Source organism: Megascapheus bottae, chromosome 13, assembly GCF_031878675.1.
Source record: "Megascapheus bottae isolate mThoBot1 chromosome 13, mThoBot2.hap1, whole genome shotgun sequence".
Taxonomy (NCBI): domain Eukaryota; kingdom Metazoa; phylum Chordata; class Mammalia; order Rodentia; family Geomyidae; genus Megascapheus; species Megascapheus bottae.
The window spans coordinates 33,303,862-33,329,510 of NC_143521.1; the positions used below are offsets into that span (position 1 = coordinate 33,303,862).

General features: G+C 38.7%; 1 protein-coding gene across 1 annotated transcript in view; it reads left to right on the top strand.

The window, feature by feature from the left end:
* Corin (corin, serine peptidase) overlaps positions 1-25,649 on the top strand; it is a 195,736-nt gene that overhangs the window by 164,659 nt on the left and 5,428 nt on the right. Inside the window, exons 15-20 of the mRNA XM_090344076.1 lie at positions 1,150-1,260; positions 2,287-2,416; positions 13,968-14,084; positions 17,313-17,362; positions 17,525-17,699; positions 25,138-25,409. Of these exons, the coding sequence (XP_090200202.1) occupies positions 1,150-1,260; positions 2,287-2,416; positions 13,968-14,084; positions 17,313-17,362; positions 17,525-17,699; positions 25,138-25,409 (855 nt within the window). The remainder of the gene's footprint in view (positions 1-1,149; positions 1,261-2,286; positions 2,417-13,967; positions 14,085-17,312; positions 17,363-17,524; positions 17,700-25,137; positions 25,410-25,649) is intronic.

Here is a 25,649-nt window from a genome sequence, read left to right on the forward strand (position 1 = left end):
CAACTCCAACTATTCCTGAAGGTACTTATTACTGTACTTTCATGTGTAATCACATATGTCTTATGTGGTCCCTAGAAAAGTAAACATACAGTGAATTCTTGAGGCTTTATCTGGGAATTTACACTTCATGACTTTTTTGTTTAGCTTGACCCCAGGCTGTAAAGCCAAGAGCATCTGCTACCATGTTTCCTTGGTCTCAGACTGTAGGATGGGCAGAGAATTTTGCTCCTATCTCTGGAACATTACTAAAGAAATTTGGGAAGACTCATAGCAGTGAGGAACAGCCGGAAGCCTTTGTGTAGATTATAAAAGGCATCCCCTACACACAGCTGAATTCCAAGAAAGCAGTACCATGCAGGGAGAACTAATTAGAAGAAGTTCTTTTCTCCTGTCTTCTCTCTGGCCTCAGGCGAGAGTACTGGGCCTGGTCAGAAGAGTTTGGGTGGAAACTGTCCTGCAGAACGCCATCCACAGAGCCATTCACCAAAGTCCCTCCTGTTGGATCACATTTAGTCCCAGACTAATAATTATTCTCAGGAAAGAATAATATGATCACAGCAATGCCATGACAAACTTAAAACTAATCAGGATTTTCCCCTAGAGCTGGGGACTGACCAAAATCAGATTTCCTTACAAAAAAAAGGAAGAAAGGAAATGAATGCTAAATAGGCAATCAAGGAAGTTTATAATAATTTTTAACTCAGAAGAAAATTGTATATATTTATGTATATGACTAAGAGAATAACTTAGTAGGAGAGTTTTTTTTAGGTATACTCACTTATATGAATAGAACTTGTTTTATTCCGATAGTGGCTTTGATTTCCTAAGTCCTTTTTCTATGGCCATGCAGATTTTAACCTCATTCTCTGGCCATTGACATTTCTTTTGCAATGAGTACCATCTTTTCCACCAATCTGATTGTTAGAACTAGAGAACTGGGCAGTTTTAGACAGTCTAATCCTATTTGGCTGAATTTGTTTATTACATGGATTTTCACAGGTTCTGTTCTCTTAGTCTTTGTTTATTGGCCATATGACCATATTATACTTTTCTTGTCACACTTCTGCTGGCAAAGGAGAATATGTGTTAGTGACCGTCACAATATTTCCGAAATGTTTCACTCTTGTCTATTCTTGCCCCCATGGCCAGCATTTTGCCAAGAAGATGAACTGGAATGTGCCAACCACGAGTGCTTGTCACATGACCTGTGGTGTGACGGAGAAGCAGACTGCTCAGACAGTTCAGATGAGTGGGACTGTGGTAAGCTGCCTGCGTTCTGCCATCTGTGGAACACTGGTGTGCCTGTCAGCCACTGAAGCTAAATGATCTGAACTCCATGGATTTCTCTAACCAAGTTCATCTAGTTTGCTTAATGGTTATAAAAACCTAACAATGATGATTCATGGGTGCTATTTCCAAGTCATAGGAAATTTTCCCCATACTCCCTTTCTGTCTGAAACGTCTGTATTATACATCTAAAATTTGGGATTCTCATCACTAGAATAGATTTTAAAACTCATTATTATCACGTAGCTTTAATAGAGATCTATAGTCTGATCCTCTTAGGTCATTTGTATTTCCTGGACTAGGATATTATGGTTTGTGCTATTGTGTCATGTCCACACAGGACTTCTCCCTGCCCCGGTGGTTTCATGGTCAGGCCCTGAGGCATCTCCTACCAGTACTGCCAGTGTGTCCCCTGATCATCTTGAGTTACCTGATCATTTCATCCAGCAGTCCTCTCACTTTATGTTTGGCATCATCCGTCCAAATCATGATTCTCCTGTGAGTTGTAGTTACCTAGTGTTTCACAGGTTGTCCATGTCTGTGTAAGTACAGAGGTTTTTCATGTATAAAACAGAAAGCAGAACATGTTCCATATTAATTCTAAATCAATGGCTGCTTTCACACACTTGCATTCCCCTATGCTTTCTCCAAAGGAAGTGAATGGAGTTACAAGTGGCTCTTTGTAATGAATTATGCAAACCCCTCAGTAAGCTCAAGGTAACGGGCTCTGCCGCTGGGCCATCTCCTAACTCATAAAGAAAAGCCAAGAACTGCTTGTCTCTGTCATACAAGTCTACAGTTCTGTGAGGACAGAATTTTTTTCTCAGTTGTCTATCACAAGAACAGTGATGATTCGCATCCCGTGGGATCTCACCAAATGATTCTTATCTAAAATAAAGAATAAAGATATGCTGTTGGAGCAAACCTATATGAAGTTGTCCTTGGGTCTTATAAGAAGAAATGTTTCTAATTTTGGTTTCTCCCATTTTATTTCCTCAGTGAGCCTCTCTAAAAATGTGAACTCCTCTTCATTCCTGACTGTTCACAGATCTGCGGCAGAATACCGCGTGTGTGCGGATGGCTGGCAGGAGACGTTCAGTCAGCTGGCCTGCAGGCAGATGGGTTTAGGGTAAGGTCAGTAGTTTGTAGCACTGATGGATTTCTCAGGCTTTAGGAAAGTTGGCAGTAATATTTTCCTTATGCAAGCACAGCAAGTTAGTGCTTTCAAACAAGAGCCCTCTGGCTCAGGAAATGAATCAGGTATGAGGGCCTGATCTAATTACAGGCACCTGCTCTGAAGAGCAAAGGCTGAAAATCTATTTTTGATGAAATCTCTAAAAGTAAATGAAGTAATTGTATTTTAAATACTTCTGAAATAAAATACTTCGTGTGAGTGTATGCGTGCGTGCGTGCGTGTGTGTGTGTTTCCTTGGGTCCATGGAACCTGCATGGGAATGTCTTACAATTATCTTCTAAAAGGGTATGGAATATCCCTTTTAAGCAACACATGGTTTTTAATAAATTGAGATAGAACTTGAAGTTGCTGGCATTCCCTGTTTATCCTAAATAATAGAGGATCTGCAAATCAAAAAATCATTCATAGAATTTCATAGAAACAGACTGAAAAAATTGGAAGGTTAGAAAATTATGATTTCGTGAAGTTCCACTGGGGATGGAAAGCAATGATTTGCAGTAATTTAGAATATACATGTATGTAAAATTATGTTAACATAATTATGTTAGTTATACTAACTTATTTTTATCAATGATTTATGTGAAGTCATTCAGGAAATCGAGGAATGAAAGAAATAAAAAGTGAGTTTCTGGACTCTGGTGGCTCATACCTATAATCCTAGCTACTCAGGAGACTGAGATCTGAGAATCAGGGTTTGAAGCCAGCCTGGAAAGAAAAGTTTATGGGATTTCTATCTCCAATTAAGAAAAAAATGCTGGAAGTGTAGCTGTGGCTCAAGTGGTAGAGTGCTAGGCTCAAGTGGTAGAGTGCTAGAGCTTTTTAGCCGTGAGCAGAAAAGCTCAAGGACAGTGCCCAGGCCCTGAATCAAGCCCCAGGATTGGGAAAAAAGTAAGTTATAAAACTCTATCTAGAATGAAAAACAAAGTAATCAATGGTCCAAAAAATCAATGGATTTTCAGGAACACATTTTTGTTATTCCAGGAATTATATTGTTCCCAGCATCTTGAGACTTTTCTTCTATTTACAGACCCACATCTTTGAAAACTTGAGTAATTGTTACTAATCTAACCTAAAAGAACCTTGAACATAGCAGAGTGGAAAAAATGTGCTTCTCAGGAATCATTAAGTTATTCTCCATTTTTTAACTTCCATTTTCATGTGGGGGGTCTAATGAAATGGGGTATGATTATAATCAATCAAAGGTAAATGAAAACCTTTCAAATGTGCCTGTTTTGATCTTTCCTTTCACTGAAACCCAAGGTTATTTCTTTTTTCTTTTTTTAATGTGGGTCACGAGGTTTGAACTTGGCCTGGGCACTGCCCCTGAGCTCTCCAGCTCAAGGCTACCATCTTACCCTTGAGCCAAGCCCCACGTCCCGTTTTCTAGAGGTTAATTGGAGATGAGTCTCAGGTCTTCCTGTGCGTGGACTGATGATCCTCAGATCTCAGCCTCCTGAGTAGCTAGGATTACAGGCATGAGCCACTGCGCCTGGCTCCAAAGTTATTTCTTATTTTGAAACTTTATTACATAATTATAGACAACCCTATTGCAAGTTAGGAAGGGAAGTTAGAATTATATATATTTGACAACCAAAAATGTCATACAGAGAATATAATTGTTTTATAGCAAATAAAAGGGGTCTTTCTTGCTATCTACTTCATTTTGAGCTTACTTTTTACATATTGGATTTTTATTGTAGTAGGTATGTATGCACCATTTTAACCATTTCAATGTGTACAATTCAATGAATGGCACTTTAGAGTATGGACAGAGCTGTATGGCTATCACTAGCCAACACTAGGCCTCAGCCATTTTCATCATCTCTAAAGGAAATACAAGTAAGATAAACCATGCTCAGAGATAAATGGCAAAAGCTTTCATTCATATGCAGAAGCTAGATCTGTACACTGGTCATGGATTCTAGGCATTTACACCCAAAAAAGTCAGACTAAAGGAAGAACCCTAAGGGGAGGAATTCAGAGGCATAACTCCTCAGTTCAGTTAAAATACTATTAGTTGAAACGAATTATAGAAACTAGAATCATGGAGATTTGGGGTGGTGATGATGATGGTGACAGTGTTTGTTTATTCTTGCTTTTTGTTGTTCTTTTTGAATTTTGGGGGACTCAAAGTAGGGACATAGAAAAGAAGGAAGGATGGGTGAACATTTTCCACACAGTGAAACTGTCTCAATTTGTAGACAGAGATAGGAGGGGGAACACTGTGGGGAGAGTGAGGGAAGAGGTGACATTGTCCAAAAAAGAAATTTAATCATTACCCCATTTATGAAATGGTAACCCCTCTGTACCCCTTAATAATGACAATAAAATTATATTTTACGAAAAGGAAACTAAGTGTTTATTATACCTCCACTCCAGAACCCAACTAGGTCCCAGGCACCCTGTCATCTGTTGTCTATCTAGATGGTATTTGCCCATCTGGGTGTTTTCATATAAAATATGGCAGACAATATATTAAAAATTTGTTCTGGGCAATGTAAGCATTGCCATTTTAGTATGTGTCATCACTTCAGCGCTGTTTATTGCTGCATGATCATTTATCCTTTCAGAATTTGAGTTGTATCCATCTTTGATTATTTTGTACATAGTTTTTTTAAATGTCTTTGCTTCATTCGCTCTATGTTGCTAATATACTCAGAAAAAGAAATTTCAATATTTAAAATATTTTTTAATATTTAAAATGGAAGTGGACACGTATTTTAATTTTAAACAACTTGATGTTGTTGAATTGCTAGGAAAACCTGATCTGGATCTATAGTTGGTGAACCATAATTATCATTGCACAGAGTGAAAAAAGTAGCTGAATGAATAGGTAATGTTAAACTTTTAAAGAAATAAGGACTAGTATTTTTGCCTTTTCTTGTTGTCTTCAAGTTTTGACAGTTTGAGTTGTTCACTGACAAATATCTGTAGCAGACTAAGACTGATGATAACAATGGGTAAAAGGACTAAGTTACAGCTGTGGGGATGGACTGCATAGGACACCACTCTGCCAGAGTCTCAGGAAATAAGCTGCTGGGCTGCACACCCACAATTCTTCACTGATACTTCAAAACAAAATGCTCTAAGTAACCCATTGCCTTTGAAATATTCCCTCCAGATGTAATATCCTTCACAGGAGAGTCAGCCAGGCCACAGCTGGTCGTGCTCCAAATGCCAGAAAGCAGATGGGACTTTCCTTCTTGACTTCCAGGATATCTACTGATTTGACTTTATGCTTTTAAGCTTATTCTTCATTAAAACCTTTGAAAACAACTTTTAAACTTTAAAAGTCTGAAAATGATCCTGGAATAGTTCTTCAGTAATCCTTTAAAAAATATCATTTTGCCTGGCTCTGGTGGCTCATGCCTGTAACCTTAACTGCGCAGGAGGCTGAGATCAGAGGATTGCAGTTCAAAGCCGGCCCACGCATGAAAGTCTATGAGACTCTTATCCCATTAACCAACTGGTGCTGTGGCTCAGCATGGAAGAGTACTAGTCTTGAGCTGAAGAGCTCAGAGACAGCCCCAAGGCCCAGAGTTCAAGCCTGATAACCAACAAAAGTAATAATGATAATAATAATAATGATAATTTCATTGTCATTATTAAGATGTTGTACAGAGGGATTACTATTTCATAAGGCAGGTAACAGTTACATTTTATTTTTGGACAATGTCATTCTTTCCTTCCTCCCTCCCACCCCCTGACCCACCATCCTTGCCCACAAGTTGCATAGTTTCTTTCCCACATTGCCTATACTGAATATTATGACTGCGTTTGTCGACACTTCCTCCCTCTCTTCTTTAAGGCCTCCCTCCCAAACAAACAAAACTCTAAAGCAAAACCAATTTCCACTACCACAAACAGCAACTCCTATTTCCATTTTCTGGAATTCATTCTGAAAAATAGTGTTTTAAATGTTCAGAGGAGTTACACCTTTGGGTTCCTCCTCTAATATCCTGTAGTCTACCCTGTTTTGTTTTCACGTGCCTGCTTATTGACCTCATACGACATGAGGCATTGCGAAGGGTCCCACTTGTGTGCTAGAGAAAATTATTTAAAAAAATGCAAATTATCCCTTCAGACCTAAATTATCCCTGTCTCATTTTACAACACAAATGCTAAGCTCTCAATTCAGTACTTATGTAAATCAGAAGATTCATGTCCTTCGTTGAATCTGAAGTACTTTTTCCTCATCTATAGATGTTTTCAAAGTTCACCCTAGGCTCTAAAGATGATGGCCATCTATTTAAACAAAGGTATAAATCAAGCTCCCTAAATTCTCTTGGCAGTATATTTAGTTTACAGCCTACAGGTCCAGTATCAAAAACATATGGACATTTATCGAATCAGCAATATGAATCAGAATTTAGACTGTCCACTAATACTTGCCAAATGTTGGGGTGAGACATCTGGTATTTGAGGAAGTAAATGTAGGCTAATGTGACTCTTCATGGCACTTGGCTGCTTGAGCTCTGTCTGTATATGCACTGAGCTCATCTGGAAATAGGGTCCCCTTTAGAGTTGGTCAACAGAAGACACAGCCTCTCAACATCTTGGGAGAAAACAGCCAATCACAGCATCTATCTATCTATATATATATAACCACATAGTCCCCACTGGTCCCTGATAGAGGGATTTATATACATGGTCGCTTTTTTCTGCAGTTTACTCCCAGGGAACAGTTTCTAACTTCATAGTTCCTTTGTCATATAAGATTCATAGCAAATGCTATGGAAAAGAGAAAAAGGGAAAGGAAAACACCGTAAAAGCCTCTGGAGTGGATTTCCATTTTAAATAGAGAATCTAAGTAAACCTCACAAGAAAAGTGACAATTTACCAAAGAGTATTTTCTGAGTAGTCGTGGAGAAAGCTATTAAGTTGAGAGGAAGCAGTTGTCACAAAAGCACTCTGGCCAGAGACAATGAGATTGGAGTAGATGAGGACAGGAAATAGTAGGGCCATTTGAAGGACTTTGGATTTTATTGGTGAGTTTTATTATTGCTTCACACTAAAGTTGTGTGGCAAGTCTTAATGCCTACTTATGATTGTATTCTTGTGGGATTTTTAAGTTGATATCTGCTAGGTGGAGATGAGAGAATATTTAGTGGTTGAGTGCTTCCCTAGCATGCATGAAGTCCTGAGTTAAATTCCTTGGTACCACACAAACAGAAAAGGCTGGAAGTGGCACTGTGGCTCAAGTAGTAGGGTGTTAGCCATAAGCAAAAGAAGCCCAGGGACAGTACCCAAGCCCCAAGTTTAAGTCCTGGGACTGGCAATAAAAACTTTAAAAAAGAATGAAAATTTACTTAGAGTGATAAGTAGATAACTGGCTTATTTTAAATAGAAACTACCTGACCCCAAACCATGACCTCCTGTTATTTAATTGCTTACTGACTTATTTACTTAGTCAGTCCTGGGGCTTGAACTCTGGGCCTGGGAACTGTCCCTGAGCTCTTCAGCTCAAGGCTAATGCTCTACCACTTGAGCCACAGCACCACTTCCCTACTCTTATTTTTCATACACAGCACTGAAACTTTCCTGGAAAGCATGATGAGAAGGGAGCAAGAATAGACCAAATTACGTAGTGATCTGACAGCTATCTATCTTAAGCCCTGAAATATACAGTTCCTCTCAGAATATCAGGCTAAGGTTGGGATGCAGATTCATGGTGGAGTTGTCATATAGCAAATTCAATGTTTTGGATTGGCTTCCCAGTATTAAAAAAATATAGTCCCCCACCCCCAGACAGACTACTGAGCTGTCTCCACATTTTGAGTAAGTTTTGTGTATTATGAATACATAAGTCCTAAATCTTTCATTTCTGTGTCCAATAGAGCTGTTTTTCACTATCCTCATAGGATGGGTTCTGAGAACTCCTGGGACACAAGTTCTTCATATAAAATGGCATCATATAGCCAGGCGGGGTGGCAAACACCTGTAATCCTAACTACACAGGAGGCTGAGATCTGAGGATTGCAGTTCAAAGCCAGCCCAGGCCCTAAAGACCGTGAGACTCTTATCTCCAATTAACCACTAGAAAATAGGAAGTAGCACTATAGCTCAAGGGGTAGGGCAGTAGCCTTGAGCTGAGGAGCTCAGGACAGTGCCTGGGCCCAGAGTTCAAGCTCCATGACAAACAAAAATATGTCATATCTCTCTCTCTCTCTCTCTCTCTCTCTCTCTCTCTCTCTCTCTCTCTCTCTCTCTCTCTCTCTATCTGATATGTATGCAATATATATACATATGTAACATATACACATCTCTATATTCTAAATAGCCTTTTTCTTATAGTACTATATTTAACAATTAAATACTATTTAAATGTTTTTATAACATATTATTTCAGGAATAATGACAAGAAAAGTGTCTGCACATGTTAAGTACAGATTTGGTTTTTACTTTTTGAATAATTTTAATCCTCTGTTGAATAAATGTACAGACATGGAACCTTTGACTTCCATGATTTCACTGCCTTTAGGTTCCACAGTTAGACCAGTAATCCTCAACCAGAGGTAAATTTTCTCCTAGAGGATATTTAGGTAGTTTTGTATTGTTAGTTCAATAGTGGTGGATACTAGAAGCTAGTGTACACAAGTCAAAAATGGCACAAAATATTCTTCACTACCCAGATTAATTCCATATAGCCAAGTAGTCACCTGCTATAAAATACCAGTAGTGGCCGGTGTGAGTAATCGTGATTTAAAGGGCATCCTCAGCCTTTCTCTCTCAGACGTGCCTGGAGGTCTTTTGGTCAGAATCGGGCGCTCTCGGGAGGAGCCCGGTCTCTATTTTAGCACTATTTGCAAAGCATCAATTCCAAATTTTGGGGACCTACCTGACTCTTTAAGAACAATGAAATCTATACCCAACCATTGGGGTTGTAACAGTCCCACAGATGATTCTAGTGAAAGCTAAACCTTTCAAACCAAGACTCCATGGAATCCAAGAATTGTATATTTGGGCCTAACAGTTATGCTTGTTAAATTAAGAGGACTGGATCATTTTTAACAACATGTTAGCTTGATTTATAACACCGAAATATGTAGACATATGGTAGGTGAGGCGCCATTTGTATTCTTGCTGTAGGAATTAGATGAGATGGTTTCTTAAATTTTCTTCTTAGTTTATGACTCCAGGACTGCTTACAAAGCATTTTGAGTCTGCATTCCTTACACAGACTCTTAGAACAGAATATGCTGGATGCTTAATCACTAGTAAAATGCTCTTTTCTCTTTTGTTCTCTACACAAGGAAATTCGTTTCTTGACATAACATGGAAAGGGATGTTAAGTGTTTAAGAAAAAGCAATACCAATCGTCCAAAGTAATTTAACTAGTGGAGGAAGTTGGGCTGGGATGGAAGATGAAAGATATTGAACACTGATGTAACAGATGGCTTGGAACTATGAAAATAGAATAATAAAACCTGTGGGGATATATTTTGGGTGGAGGGGAGCAAAGCAATTGATAGTAGGAATGATATTGATTGGAATGGAGTGTCGATATGACAATGAAATACCTCATGTAAAACGAATATAAGCGTATAAAAAACAATTTGAGCAGAAAGCAAGTTCCAGATACCTCCTTAAAAGCATGATTTATATTATATAGTTTTAAACATTAAAAAGTACAGCGGTATGGCTGGGAGTTTGGCCAGTAGAGTGCTTGCCTAGCATGCATGAAGCTTTGGGTTCCATTCCCCAGTACCACATACACAGAAAAAGCCAGAAATGGTGCGTGGCTCAAGTAGTAGAGTGCTTGCATTGAGAAAGCTCAATAACAGTGTCTAGGCCCTGAGTTCAAGCCCCAGGACTGGGGGACAAAATGTACATATTCTTGTTACAAGAATATATGGGCACTACTACTATTTGAAATTTATAATATTGAACAAAGTTATAGTTTTATTTAAATATTCTAAGAAATCACTCATTTTGTGGCTTGAATATAGTTTCAGATTTAATGTAGAGCTTGATGACTACATAATAATATTGTATGTTGATTTGAAATTTGTTTAGATTGCTAATCATGGATTCTAACCACAAAATGGTATCTATGTAAAGAAATGAATATGCTAATTAACTTCACTCTGATAAGTATTTCATGATGTAGACTTCCAGACAAACATCACATTGTATATCTTAAACATATAGATTTATTTGTCATGAATGCCTCAATGAAACTGTATAGAACAGTAAGAAAAATTGAAGTCAAGCATATGCTCTAATCTTATTTGATTGTAGAAGCAGAAATGCATAAATTCACTCATTGTGCTTTTAATGAGCCATAGGATGACATAATTCATGTTGAAATATTTATTTTTATGCACAAGAAAGATGTTAATGATTAAGAATTTCATGGAAAACTAATTTCTATAATGATACTCCCCTCTCCCTGATGAATAATGTCTTAAACTTTCCACTTGACGCAATTGAAAGATTGAAGCTAAGTAGTTTTTCTTCTTGGAAGTTCCCAAGTACAATGCAAGCCTGGACTCTGTGAGGTGCTGTGCATAGCCCATCCTCAAAGTAATTAAGGAGGTTTGGGAAGTTCAGAGGTTGAAGTCATCTCTGTGGTGATTTTCCTACCCAGCATGTCCAATGGGGCATTGCCCTCCTCTTGATAGTTCTTGCTATCTGATGAAAAATAGATTAAAGAGTGACTAGATTAATTAACCCAATCTGAAGGGGATCTTCCTTTGGCTGTTGTTGGTAAAATGTGTGGCCTTAAGATATTCACAAGTCATTCTGTTGCAGAAGAGAATTCCCAGGGTGCAGGTATCAGGAGCTTCATTACTGGTAGATGTGGACTCATGTTCATTCTTTTCTTCCTATGGGGCCTCTACACAGACTGCATCTGGAGTTGATAAAAGGAAGTTGGTGAAGGAAAAAGAAAAATTCTTGTTTTCCTGTGAAAACAATTTCTGTGACATCTTCAAAAACTGAATAATTCATTCAAATTTCTAAACTAATTTAAATCTTGCAAAAGTTCTTACAATGCAGTTAAAATCTGGGGCATTTGTCTTAAAATCAAAGGATTATAATTCATTTATTTTTTTAAGGATTATTTTAATTTATGGGTTTTTGTCTTCAGATGGTCTCTTTTAGAAGTTTTTATTATTTCAAAAGTAACAGAATTTAGGGAAGAGTTTTATTTTATTTATTTATTTGTTGAATTTAAACCCTTTTATTACTAAAGATAATAAGAAAATAAAATTTGAAAACAATAACTTTTTTTAAATTTTTTACTCTTCCGGGTCTGGGGCTTGAACTCTGGGCCTGGGTGTTGTCCCTGAATCTCTTTGTACTCAAGGCTAGTGCTTTACCAGTTGAGCCACAGCAGCTTTTTCTGATCAATGTATTGGCGATAAGAGTCTCAGGCACTTTTCTGCTCAGGTTGGTCTTCAATAGTCATCCTCAGATCTCAGCTTCCTGAGTAGTTAGGATTAGGACATAGGCTACGGGCACTCAACTTGGTTTATTTATTTGTTTTATTTATTTATTGTCAGACGTTGGGCTTGAACTCTGATCCTGGGGCAGTGTCCCTGAGCTTTTCAGCTCAAAGCTAGCATTTTACCACTTCGTGCCACGGTGCCACTTCCAGTTTTATGGTGGTAAGAGTCTGACAGACTTTGGTACCCAGGCTGGCTTTGTAGCCTAATCCTCAGATCTCAGTGCCCTGAGTAGCTAGGATTACAGTTGTAAGTCTCTGGTGCCTGGCTTTTTAAAAAATTTTGATAACATGATTTTAAAACTTAAAAAAAAACAATTAGTGACTAGATGAAATCGTTTTTCAAGGCCATTTAAGTCTAACTTTCCTTCTCTTCTTCTATACTCCTATACAAAATGATAGCCAATTATGTTTTAAAAGTTACTAAGCAGTCAGGCTCCAGTAGCTCACACTTGATGGCTAAGATCTAAAGATTATGGTCATAAGCCAGCCTGGGCAGGAAGTTCTCTGCAACTCTTTTCTCCAGTCAACTACTAAGAAGCCAAAAGTGGAGCCTAGAGTGCAAAAGCTAAAAGAAAGACCCAAGCCCTTTATCGGCACAGACAAAAAAAAAAGTTACTAAGCATAAAAATTTGATGCTGCTAGTACTTCAACTTTTGGGGGTTCTTTTGGAGCTACAATGCACTTGACATGGTTGTAAGGTAAGTTTTGTATTTTTCCAAACACTTCCACAAGGCATAATTCCATATGCACACCATTTCTACATGGGCTTGCACCCTCCCCTTCTCCACAACATTCATCAGAGGAGCTCACTGCTTATTTGAAAAGCAAAGAGAGGCCTTTCTGACTTGAATTCTTTTGATGTATTATTCTACCCTTCTCTAACTGCAGCAGCCTGGCTGCTTCCTTCTTTTTTATTTCCTCTGGTGTCAGAAGCCCTCCTGCCTGTCAAAAACTAATCTCTACTTTTTCTACCCTTGATAATACCAGGTTGTTAATTTTTCAGTTGAAACAAGCCAAAAAAAAAAAAAAGAATTGCAAAGATCTTCTTTAAGTCTGGATTGCCTATGGGAATAACTAATTCTTTCACAAAGAGTGGAGGTATTTTATGATAAAAATCTAAATATACTTCTACCTAAGATTTTAAAACTTGGATATAGTTTTTCTGAATAATGAATGAGATATCCACAGATAAGCCTTAATGGAACCTGTGAGAATATAGAAAACAAAATAAAATCATCCAACTTTCAGCTGTATTATTATAGGGAATCTCATAATCTTTAGTGACCAAGAATTTTGAATATATTAAAAAGAACCCACCTAGAGCCAGGAACTTGGCCTAGTGGTTAAAGTGCTTGCCTAGCATGCACGAAGACCCGGGTTCGATTCCTTGGTACCACACATATAGAAAAAGCTGGAAGTGGTGCTGAGGCTCAAGTGGTAGAGCTCTAGCCTTGAGAAAGTCCAAGGACAGTGCTCAAGCCCTGAGCCTAAGCCCAGGACTGGCAAAAAAAAAAAAAAAAAAAAAAGAACCCACCTATAACTTTGCTTCAATCTATTCTTCTATCTATCTACCCATCTACCTACATATATGTAGCAGTCTATTTGTTATTTGGTTTATGATATTATTAGATTGTAGGATTACAATGGATAAGCAAAAATCTAGATAAATATTATTTTGTTTCTGATCACTGTTTGAAGTTGCTGGTGTTTTTAGATGACATTTTACATTGTATGTATCGAAAGTCTTACCTTCAAATACATATGAGCAGATGTAATAATTTGTATCATACTATAATTTGGATTTCTGTCCTTTTAATAATTTTCCTTCTTGCTAATAATATCATATCCCATTAAATCTTTCTTAAAAATATTTCCAAGACCTACTTAGCCTTAAGGAAGTCCAAGGACAGTGCTCAGGCCCTGAGCTCAAGCCCAGGACTGGCAAAAAAAAATGGAATTAGTGCAAAACAAAGATAATATCCTGTGCAAAGATCTTCGTATTTTGGTACTGATGTAGTATTTGCTTTATACCAGAGAACCTTCTATGACTGAATTGATAGAAGAATGGGAGAAAGACCAGCAATGGCTGACGCTACACTCCAAGTGGAAGAACCTCAGTGGGACAACTTTGCATGAACTGCTGGTACCCGGGTAAGACCTGTTCCCTGAGAGCCATGGGGACTCTGATTATAAAACAGGGGTTTGTAATGAGGACACTTCTTTCCATTTTTAGTATAGTATAATCCTTAGCCAGGTACAGTGGCTCATGCCTGTAATCCTAGCTACTCAAGAGGCTAAGATCTGAGGATCAAGGTTCAAAGCCAGCCTGGGCACAAAAGGACCTGAGACTCTTATCTCCAATTAACCTCTAGAAAACAGGAAGTGGATTTGGCTCAAGGGTAGGGTGGTAGCCTTGAGCTGAAGACCTCAGGAACAGCGCCCAGGCCAAGTTCAAGCCCTATGACCCACAAAAAGGAAATTAAAAAAAAATAATCCAAATCTGTCATAGGAATGGAGGCCCACACCTGTAATTCCAGCTACTCAGAAAGCGAAGATCAAGAGGACTGTAGCTCAGAACCAGTCCAGCTTGAGAACCAGTCTCAAGAGTTCTTGAGAACCAAGGATGTGGAGCACAGCTGTAGTCACAGCTAGGTGAAAAACAAAGACAGGAAGTTCAAGGTCACCCAAGGACAGACAGGTGTGACTATATCCAAAACAACAATACCCAACTGGAGTGAACAGGGGCTGGGAGGAAAGCTCAAGTGGTAGAGCATCTGCCTAGAGGCTCTGAGTTCAAAACCTAGGGTCACAAAATCAAAAATTTTCAACAGCAATAAAGAGCCTCCATAACTGGCATTTCACATTTATAGTTCAAAATTTCTTCTGTCCAGACAGATTTTTTTCTTTTTGATTGATTGCATTTTTCTTTAATAACAGTTACAGAAATTATCTTAGTGAATCTTGTCTTGGGTTCTATTCTTGGAATTTTCCCACATCCAAGTTGAAATAATGCTACAGTTTTTACAGTTTCTACAGTTGCAATGTGGGATGAGTTCAAACAGAGGAAATTAAACAATTGGAGGGTGTGAGATAATACATAAAAGGAAATGATTAGCAAGTAATCTTGAATGTACCTTTGAGATCTTTTCCTCCCAAATCTTCCAAATCCTTTTGTTTTTAGTTTTCCTCCCAAACTTTGAAAGCTCATATGTGTAGGCTGTGGGGAGAAGATAAGTAGTAAGAATAAACTCATATTAAGGTCTTATTACAGTACAGTCATCTGACTTTATATACACTGACCCACTTGATCCTTACAGTAGACTCATTAATTATAATTATTCCACCTTTAGAGACAAGGAAACTAAAGCATAGAATAATTAAAAATGAAATAACTTGTTCAGAGTTTGAAGTCCACAGATGTTGAATTCTGCACCCATAATTCTGAATATTTGTCAAGTACTTCTCTCAAAAACAATGTCCAAAAATCTGTCAACAAACATGATGAATTTTGAAACTGGGAATGCCCCAAACACCTTTTTAAATCAAGTAAATGAGTCAATTTCATTCTAATTTGAAGTTGGTAAGCCTAGATTCAATCCTGGTTCATCTACGTGTGCAATCTTAGGTAATCAATTTGCTACACAGAGTTGAATGGATTCTCTTTGATAACTCTTCCCTTCTTAAGAGTATGCTTTTTTAATCTAACAAATAATTAATTTCTAACTATCTTCTCTATACTAGATTCATGCTGGGTTCTGCAGGGGTGTAGAAGTAAATGAAAGGGAAAAAAACTTGTTCCTACGGAGTGCATATCATTTGAGTGAATCAAGAGATTAAAAGGCCCATCTTTTAATGGGATGGTTGTTTCTTTGGAAATTAGTTTTGGAGTGATTCAATTTTTTGAGCTGTTAATATATTTTAGATATGAGGCCTTTGTCTGTTGTATGGTTAGTGAAGATCTTCTCCCACTCTGTGGGCTTTCTCTTTAGTTTGCTAGCTATGTCCTTTGCCCTACAAAAGCTCTGCAGTTTAATGCTGTCCCACTTATACAAACTGTCTTTGATTTGTTGTGTTTCTCGGTCTTTATTGAGAAAGTTTCGACCTGTATCTCCTATTCCTTCTTATAAAGTTTTCAGGTGGCACACAACAGTGAGGGTTGTGGGCCTGGAGTTTGGCCTACTGGTAGAGTGCTTGCCTAGCATGCACGAAAACCTGGGTTCGATTTCTGGGTACCACATACACAGAAAAATCTAGAAGTGGTGCTGTGACTCAAGTGGTAGAGCTCTAGCCTTGAGAAAGCCCAAGGACAGTGTTCAAGACTGGAGTTCAAGCCCCAGGACTAGCAAAAAAAAATAAGGGTTGTTTTGGGGAAGTGGTATAAAAATTATGGATATCAATGTAGACTGTAAGGAAAGGATTGCAGACTGTCAGAAACTTTAAAGCCAAACAGAGCATCCTGTACTGTATAATTTCTTAGATACCATCAACTACTCACTCCCCTCCCATGCATATTTAGCAAAAAACAAAAACAGTTAATCAGCTAAAAGAATTTTAGGAATATATCTGAGGACATTGCAGTACTTCTGCAAGACCTGGAATGTCTTTTTTTTTCTGTGTCTGTGTCTGTGTCTGTGCCTGTGCCTGTGTGTGTGCAAGCACATATGTGCGCCAATCTTAGGGCTTGAACTCAGAAACTGCTGTCCCTGAACTTTTTTGCTCAAGGCTAGCATTCTACTCTTGGAGTCACAACTCCACTTGTGGCTTTTTGATGGTCAATTAGAGATAAGACTCTCACATTCCTGCCCGGGATGGCTTTGAACTGTGATATGCAGATCTCAACCTCCAAAGTCGTTAGGATCGCCACTATGTCAGGCTCTATTTAATATTTCATTCCTCTCAGACTTTTAATCCTCTCAATTTCTCAACTTCTGCAGAGTAGCATATCTTTCTTCATCAACATCAAAATCTGACCTGCTCCCTTTTTTCTCATAGATTCTAAAACAGCCCCTATCTTCTCACTTCTCTCTATTGAGAATGTCATGATCTGAGACAACATTGCAGTAGATTTGTCCACCACGATGCTTAAACTTTGTGACATTAATTTCTTTTCCTACAAATTTGAAATTATATCATGATGATGGTAAATAAATTAAACTATAAATAAAAGTATGTCTCTCGGGTGGTATCTGACCAATTCTGTCTTGAGAATTCCTGCTAAGAGAGTAATCGCTGCTCACACAGTATGGCCCCCTCTCATGTATGTTTGTGTGTATATATTTCTATATATACATTCTTATATATTTCCTTTCCCTGGTAAATTGCTCAAAATGAACATACCATGTAATTGAATGTTATATCATTTTATGTTTCCAAATCTAGGCAGCCTTGTCTGAGCAGAAGTAAGATTTCTCTTCTGTGTACTAAACAAGGTGAGAAAATTGGTAGTCTAGCAACAAGATGTAAGGTTCATTTAATTACATCGTCTCTGGGGGCAAAGTAATCACAGTTTGTCATGCAAAGACTTGGGCCTTCAGCTGGGTGAAGGCCCAGCTTTGAATGGCTAATCAGATAGGTGTCTTCCGCTTTGGTAGACTGCGGGCGCCGCCCTGCGGCCCGGATGAACAAGCGCATCCTTGGAGGTCGGACGAGTCGTCCAGGAAGGTGGCCTTGGCAGTGCTCTCTACAGAGTGAACCCAGTGGGCACATTTGTGGCTGTGTCCTCATCGCCAAGAAGTGGGTTCTGACAGTTGCCCACTGCTTTGAGGGGTAAGTTACCATTTCTTTTTTTTGCTTTTCTTAGGTCTGATGAGGTAATTTTTTTGCCAGTCCTGGGGCTTGAACTCGGGGCCTGGGCACTGTCCTTGAGCTTTTGCTCAAGGCTAGTCCTCTACCACTTGAGCTACAGTACCACTTCCAGCCTTTTCTGTCGATGTGATACAGAGGAATGAAACCCAGAACATCATGCATGCTAGGGAAGCACTCTGCCACTAAGCCACATTCCCAGCCCCGGATCTGGTGATCCTTTTATTGCTTGGAAATTGTCAGTGGCACACTCACTTCCGGGCTGAATTCCTTCCAAGCCTTTATCTACAGAGATTTTTGTTCTTTTGTTGGCGTGCTGTGTATGTATTGCTGGCATACTGCTGTTGGATATACAAGACTTATGAGTTATATCTTTTTTTTGCTATTTCCTAATGCTTTTATTTTTATATATTTTTATTGTAATTAATAGAAGGGTTACATTATATTCACAAGATAGAAGGTGCATTACTTCACATACATTGATACCCTTTCTCATGTCATGGTCCCCATTTCCCTCCTCCTCCCCCTCCCCTCACCTCTCATGTTGTTTTCCCCCCTTCCCTATCCAATTTCAAATAACCAATCTAGCATATATACAATATATCAGATAACCAGGTGAAATACTGTAACAATAAGAGATAACCAAGGGACAGCAAAAGAGATGAGAGATAACATAGTACATTAAGGACAACAATCATTATATCCTGGAGGTCCTTTCATTTAGCTATATGGCCTTATGTATCAAGGTTTTGCTCTATTGCAAATCTCTGCTAGAAGAGCCCAAGGTTTCTACTGATTATGACGAATGAGGGAAACCATTGAGCCTAAGTTCCTTTGAGTCTGGCTTACTTCACTTAATATGATTTTAAAGAAAGATTCAATGAAGTTTACAGAGCTGGAGTTAGTCTTTTCTTTAGATCTCTTATGTGCATATGAACTTTAAGCAGAACTGGTGAGTGTAGTTCAAATGCTTGAGGAATTGATAGTTTAAGAAGCAATATGAAGGTAAAATATTTGTATTCGTCCTGTTTCTCTAGAAAATGGAGCCAATTCTGTATCTATCCAGTTGCTACCCCTCGTGATGGATGTAGGTGTGAATTGAAGTAGGGTGTGTAAAGCTGTGGAAACACTGCTTGGCAGCACTCAGGAAGACCCTGACAAGATAAATGTTTTTTAAAAATATATTGCTAGACTCATGTATTCTGCTCTTCCTATACCATTATGGCATGCGTATTTTTACATTCTGCTAGTGCTTTTTATCTCTTGTACTTTCTATCCTCCATCATCTGGCCAGTGTTCCTCCACAGCTGTAAACACATTCACTTTTCCCAGTGCTGTTGTTTATTTTGCAGTTTAGAATCATGTCCTGGGCTTCTGTTTATTAATTGTTTTTCTCATATGGCAGTGCATCATGGGTATTCATAATGTAGACTTGCATGGCTCTAGCTTCTTTTAGAAAGTTAAATGGTATTCTATATTATAGATCTGTCATCAAATTTCCTATTGTCTTCCAGTTGACGGACCTTTGGGGTTATTTCAGCTTGCTGTTATTTTAACAATATTCCCATAAGCCTCTTTTTTTGTGTGTGTGTGCCAATCTAGGGACTTGAACACAGGACCTAGGTGGGGTCTCTAAGCTTTTGTGCTCAAGGCTAGTGTTCTACTACTTGAGCCACAGACTACTTCTAGCTTTGTTGGTAGCTAACTGGAAATAAGAGTCTCTCAAAGCCAGGTGAGGTGGCTCACACCTGTAATCCTACCTACTCAGGAGGCTGAGATATGATGATCTCTGTTCAAAGCCAGCCCAGGCACTAAAGAACATGAGACTCCTATCTCCAATTAATCACTAGAAAATGGAAAGTGGGGCTGTGCTTCCGGGATAGGGTGATAGCCTTGAGCTGAAGAGCCCAGGGACGGCGCCCAGGCCCAGACTTCAAGCCCCATGACCCACAAGAACAAAAAAAAAGAGTCAAGAGTTTTCTTGCTTTGATTGGCTTTGACCCATGATCCTCAAATCTCAGCCTCCTTAATCTCTAGGATTTCAGGTGTGAACCAACAGTACCAGGGTTCTAATAAACCTCCTGTACAAAGCTATTAACTTCCTACTACTTTTGCTTATAGAAAATAAAAAACTGAAACATAGATTTTTGTTCCATATGGGAATTACCAAGATGGATACTTACTTTGCTCCTTCAGGTACTGATTTAATACATAGAGATATTTAAGTGAGTAACCAAAAGATAATATACTAGGTGATTATGTAATGGAGGTTTATATATTTGTTCTTTGGGGAACAAATCTGTAAAAGTCAAACCAGTACTCCATCTTGAGAACTGTTAATGAGTGAGATCCAGAAAGATTGGAAGAGTCTGTGTAGTAAATCAAGAGATACAGTGCAATGTTATTGCTTTGGAAGGGACCAGATGTTTCTAGATGTCTTTTCCAGTTTTGTCTAGTAAATGCATGATAAAATAGAAAAATACCAGCAAAAACATACCTGTCAAAGATGACAGATTAACTAAATGAATCCAACAGTTCTTTAAGGGGACAACAACCTATGTGCTAATTAAGCCAAGTGTGTAAACTGCATTTGTCATTTCCATTTATGGTGTCCAAGTTTCCTCTTTCACTAATGGATCTCTGAAGCACAGAGAAACCTTAACATAAGGAAGAACTGTGTGTTTATAATTAAGTAAGTGGATATGATATCAAAGGTCTTGAAGAAATTTCATGGAACAGGAAAATGAGCAAAACTGTCAACAAGGGCCAGATTATTCATCCAGTTAGAAATTGCCCAACTTCCAGCAAGCCTTTGCTCGAAGATGTGCTAATCAGCCTAATTCTGTTTTATAGTAGTGCTGTAAGCTTTTCAGAACTTTTCATTGTGAGGCATATTAAAAGGCCCCACTGGGACCAATAATTACTGCAATGAATAGAATTGACTTTGCATCATCATCCCAATACTTTGGCAAGAGCCAGCATGACCCATCTGGAGGCCTTCCCAGCCTGTCTCTTCATGATATCAGTAGGAAAAAAAAAGGATGATTTGTTTTGCTCTTCCACGAAAAAGTATTTGAAAATACCAAAAGAAAATTGAAAACAGGAGATGCTCGGTTGACCAGATCAAATCCCATGTGCTCCACTATGAAGTCAGCCTCAAAGGCGCTAAGGAAGGAAGACTTTGATTTTCGAAGGTCATTTCACAACCAATTTGCTTGCCTTGTTCTGAAAGAATGAAAGAGAAACTTTTTAGGTTGGCACCAAAGGAATATTATAAGAAGCACCGAATTAGTGTTGCAAGAAGGTTTCACGTAGAAAATCTACAAGGAAAACTGTCATCCCACTGTGTGGCCATAATGTTTAACTCTGCCATGTTACCCACATCTGAATTTCTGCCACAACTGTGCTTCAGTCCACAAGATTTGGGATTACTTGTCTATACTCATTCCATACCAGGACTTTAAACTCTTTCTTTCCCTCCTCTCCTCTCCCTTAGTCTTCCCCTCCCTCCCCTCTCTTCCTCTCCCCTCCCCTTTGTTTCCCTTCCCTCTCTTTATTCCAGCACTGGCGGTTGAATTGTTGAATTCATGGCTTCATGGTCTTGCTTGACTTTTTTGCTCAAGCTGGTGTTTACCACTGGAGTCAGACCCCCATTTCTGGCTTTTTTTTTTTTTTGCTGGCTAATATCAGAAAATATAGATTTTTTTTCTTTCCCAGACTGGTTTTGAACTGTGATTCCCGGAACTCACTGGAACTCTCTTTAGTGTTTGATAATGACATTGAAACAATTTTCTTTACTTTTCTTCTAGATCTGGTTGCTTTCCTCTTATTTCAGTAACCTGTCATTTTAATTCTCCTTTCCCAGCTTCTCCTTTGCAGGCATTTAAATGCTTTAGACAGATAAGAATGCTAAGATTTCACTAAGTCTTAGCTTCCTTATTTGTCTTCATTCATTGGTCTAATTGCTCATATATCAGAAATCCAAATATCAAGGTTTTTTTTTGCTTTCTGTAAATTTGTCTTATATGTAAGTTTATCAGTTTGGAGAAAGGTAAAGGAGAGCACAGAAATGGAAGGACAAATGAGGGGCAAATGCAACAGTGATTCTCACCAGATATGTTCAATTTGGGTGTAATTGCATTGTGTTGCAAGCAGTTTAGAACATTAAACCACTTGAAATATTGCTTATGATTTAGGTAGAGGGCTGGGTTTTTGTCATAAACTTTAGAAGCTCTGGTTCATAGGTAAAAAGCTATTAAATAAGCATATAACTTTTTCCTTAAAAATAAATTATTGCTTGATTTTTGGTGTCTCAAACAATAGCATATGAAGTGAACATGGACTTTCTTGAAAGGTTTTATATTTATATCTGTAAACTGACAAAAGGAAGGAAAGAAAGGGAAGGAAAGATGGAAGACAGAGAGGGAGGGGGTAGGGAGGAAAGAAGGAAGGAATGGAATAAGGCAAAGAGAGAGGCTGCTTTTTTCAGTGACAGCACTATATAAGAAGAAAATCATTCTGTTACATTATCTTCTAATGCTCATAAGACAGTACTATATGAAATTTATGTAATTGTTCCTTTCATTGACCATCTTCATTCAGTTCTACCTAGTTCTCCAGAGTTTCACACCGTTCTTGCTTATTATTGTAAACCAGAGATTAGACAATGACATGGAGAAATTAATATGTATCTACATAAATTATATTTGATTAATGACTTCAGTTTTTCTTTTGATAGCTCTGAAAGCATTTTTCCATAGAAACTAGGGGGTAATGACAGCAAACACCAGATACACCAGTATCATTGTTATCAATAAATGCCATGAGAAGAAAATGAAAGCAGAGGCAGTGGTGGAGAAGGAGAATGGGGTGTCAGGTAGGGCAACCAGTGCTGTGCAGGTAATGTTCCCGTTGAAATCTGGTTGAAAGAAAAGAGCAGGTGAGATGGGGGAGCATGGATGGGATGGGGGAACAGCAAGAAAGGGGTCCCCAAAATGGGGGTGCCCTGGAAAGGCCCTCAAATAGAAAGTCTTTGGTGCAACACGTTTATGCAGGCCCTCAGACACCAAGGATCCAAGTCTAGAATTTATATCAGTTGCTACATAAATTCTTTGGAGAATTACGAGCAGAAAAATGATCTTGACTGAGTTTTATTTGAACATATCACTCTTACTTCTGTGAGGAAAATGAATTATTGGGGCTAATACTAAGATGAAGAGTCACCAATTGGGAGGCCATTACAGGGGACCAAATGTGTGGCTGTAGCTCAAATGAGGATGGTGGCAAGAGGGAGACTCAATAAGATGCAGGACATAGCTGAAAATAGAAGCTAAGAAGACTTTCTGATACAATATTTGGGTAAAAGAAAACATTAAGGCCAGGTATCGGAGGCTCATGCTTGTAATCCTAGGTATTCAGGATGTAAAGATCCGAGGATGACGGTTCAAAGCCAGCCCAGGCACTTAAGTTTGTGAGACTCTAATCTCCAATTAACCACCAGAAAACTGGACATGGCACTGTGGCTCAACATGGTAAAGCATTAGCCTTGAGCTGAAGAGTTCAGAGATAGTGCCCAAGCCCAGAGTTCAAGCCCCACCACTGACAAAAGAAAAGAAAAGGTTTTGGTCCTTGGTGCGATAAATATTAACATACTCTAAAATCAACTCTGATTGATTCAATATCACCAGATATGCCATCAGTTCTCCAACATCTTGGCTGTTATCAAATATTTAAGTGAGTGTGTTGAATAATTAGATGACCTAAAAGCCATAGCTCAGAGCAGAGCTGATGTTATTACACATTAATGGAGCCCTCAAGGTATAGGTACTATGTATAATCTCTGAGCTAGGTGAAGTCTTCAAAAGAGAATTCCATTCAGAATGGAATTCTAGAGGTCCTGGAGGTCCTTTCATTTAGCGTCATCCTATATGGCCTTATGCATCTAGATTTTGCCCTATTGTGGACCTCTGTTAGGAGAGTCCAAGGTTTATACTAATTATGACAAATGAGGGAAACCCAGACATACAGGATATGGAAACAAGAGCTATATAATGTGTGATTGTTGTTCTTAATGTACTGTGTTATTTCTCATCTCTTTTGTTATCTCATATTGTTACAGTATCTTACCTTGTTATCTGGTATATTGTATATATGTTTGTTTATTTGAAATAGGATAGGGAAGGGGTAAAACAAGATAGGGGGATGGGGGAGGGAAATGGGGACGGAAATGTGAAAAGAGGTATCAATGTTTGTGAAGTAATGTACCTTCTGTCTGGCAAATATAATGTAACCCTTCTATTAATTACAATAAAAAATAGCAAAAAAAGTCCCACACAGTATATAAAAAAAAAAAGAATGGAATTCTAGAACATGTCAGCATGGTCACTGAGAGGTAGAGAGAAGTTTTCAGAAGAGGAGACTGAAGAAAGAACTCTGGCCAGGAATGTAGCCTAGTGGTAGAGTACTTGCCTAGCATGCATGAAGCCCTGGGTTTGATTCTTTGGTACCACATACTCAGAAAAAGTGGCTACGTGGCTCAAGTAGCAGGGACTAGCCTTAAGCAAATAGTGTCCAAGAATAGTGCCAGGCCCTGAGTTCAAGCCCCAGGACTGGCAAAAAAAAAAAAAAAGTAGAATCCTGTGCTTTGGTGGAAATTCTAGCATACCAAGACCATGAAGCTAAGCGGTGAATACATTTTAAATTGCTAGTTGATTAATCCAATACTGCTGATAAGTACTGAAAGATGAATCTGAGATTGACCATTGCCTTGAAATGTGCAGAAACTTGCCCAGAAAACCTACAATTTTCTGTGAGTTACTCTCTTTTTAGAAGACTCTTTTCTTTTATACTCATTTCCTCCCACTTTTTCTCTTTCTCCTTCATGGCATATATTTCATGATATTCTTCATTGATTGAAACAAGTCATTCCTCTTCCTTATCTTAAAATTGAACAAGTTATGTTTCCAAGATTACTTCAAGAAGGATAAACTTTGCTTCTAATAATAATACATAACTATTCATCATTCAGAGTATATAAATGCAATGGGAGGCAAGAATGGAAACAGCCATGTTGCGTGTGTGTGTGTGTGTGTGTGTGTGTGTGTGTGTGTTTGCTGGTGTGGGGCTTGAACTCAGGGCCTGGGCACTGTCCCTGACCATTACTGCTCAAGGCTAGTGCTCTACCACTTTGAGCCACAGCTTCACTTCTGATTTTTCTAGTGGTTCATTGGATGTAAGAGTCTTTCCTGCCTGTGCAGGCTTTGAACCATGATGCCTCCTGAATAGCTAGAATTACAGGCATGTTCCACCAGCACCAGATCACAAAATATTTTTAAAAGCATGACTCAAATGGACGAGATCATCAGAGTTAACGATGTCCTTTGTTCTTCAATCATTGCTTTAGGCGCGAGAACGCTGCTGTGTGGAGAGTGGTCCTTGGTATCAACAACCTGGACCACCCGTCCATGTTCATGCAGATCCGGTTTGTAAAGACCATTATCCTGCATCCCCGCTATAGCCGGGCAGTTGTGGACTATGACATCAGCATAGTGGAGTTGAGTGAGGAGGTCAATGAGACAAGCTATGTCCGGCCTGTCTGCTTACCAAGCCCTGAGGAGTCTCTGGAACCAGACACATACTGCTATATCACCGGCTGGGGTCACATGGGCAACAAAAGTAAGCTAGAGACATTGGTAGTGTTTTCTTTTCAGCCTGTAACAACGACAACCAAAAAAACCCAAAACGCTGTGTTTTTCCTGAGTCACCACTTGGAGAAATATAGCCACATGTGGTAAATATTTGGTGTCCAGGTCACATTTTTGTTCCTTGCAAGTCAATGGCTGACATGAATAAATCCATCCTAACACTTAACCATACAGAAACAGATAAGGTGTACTGCTTTCTCTCATGACCCCA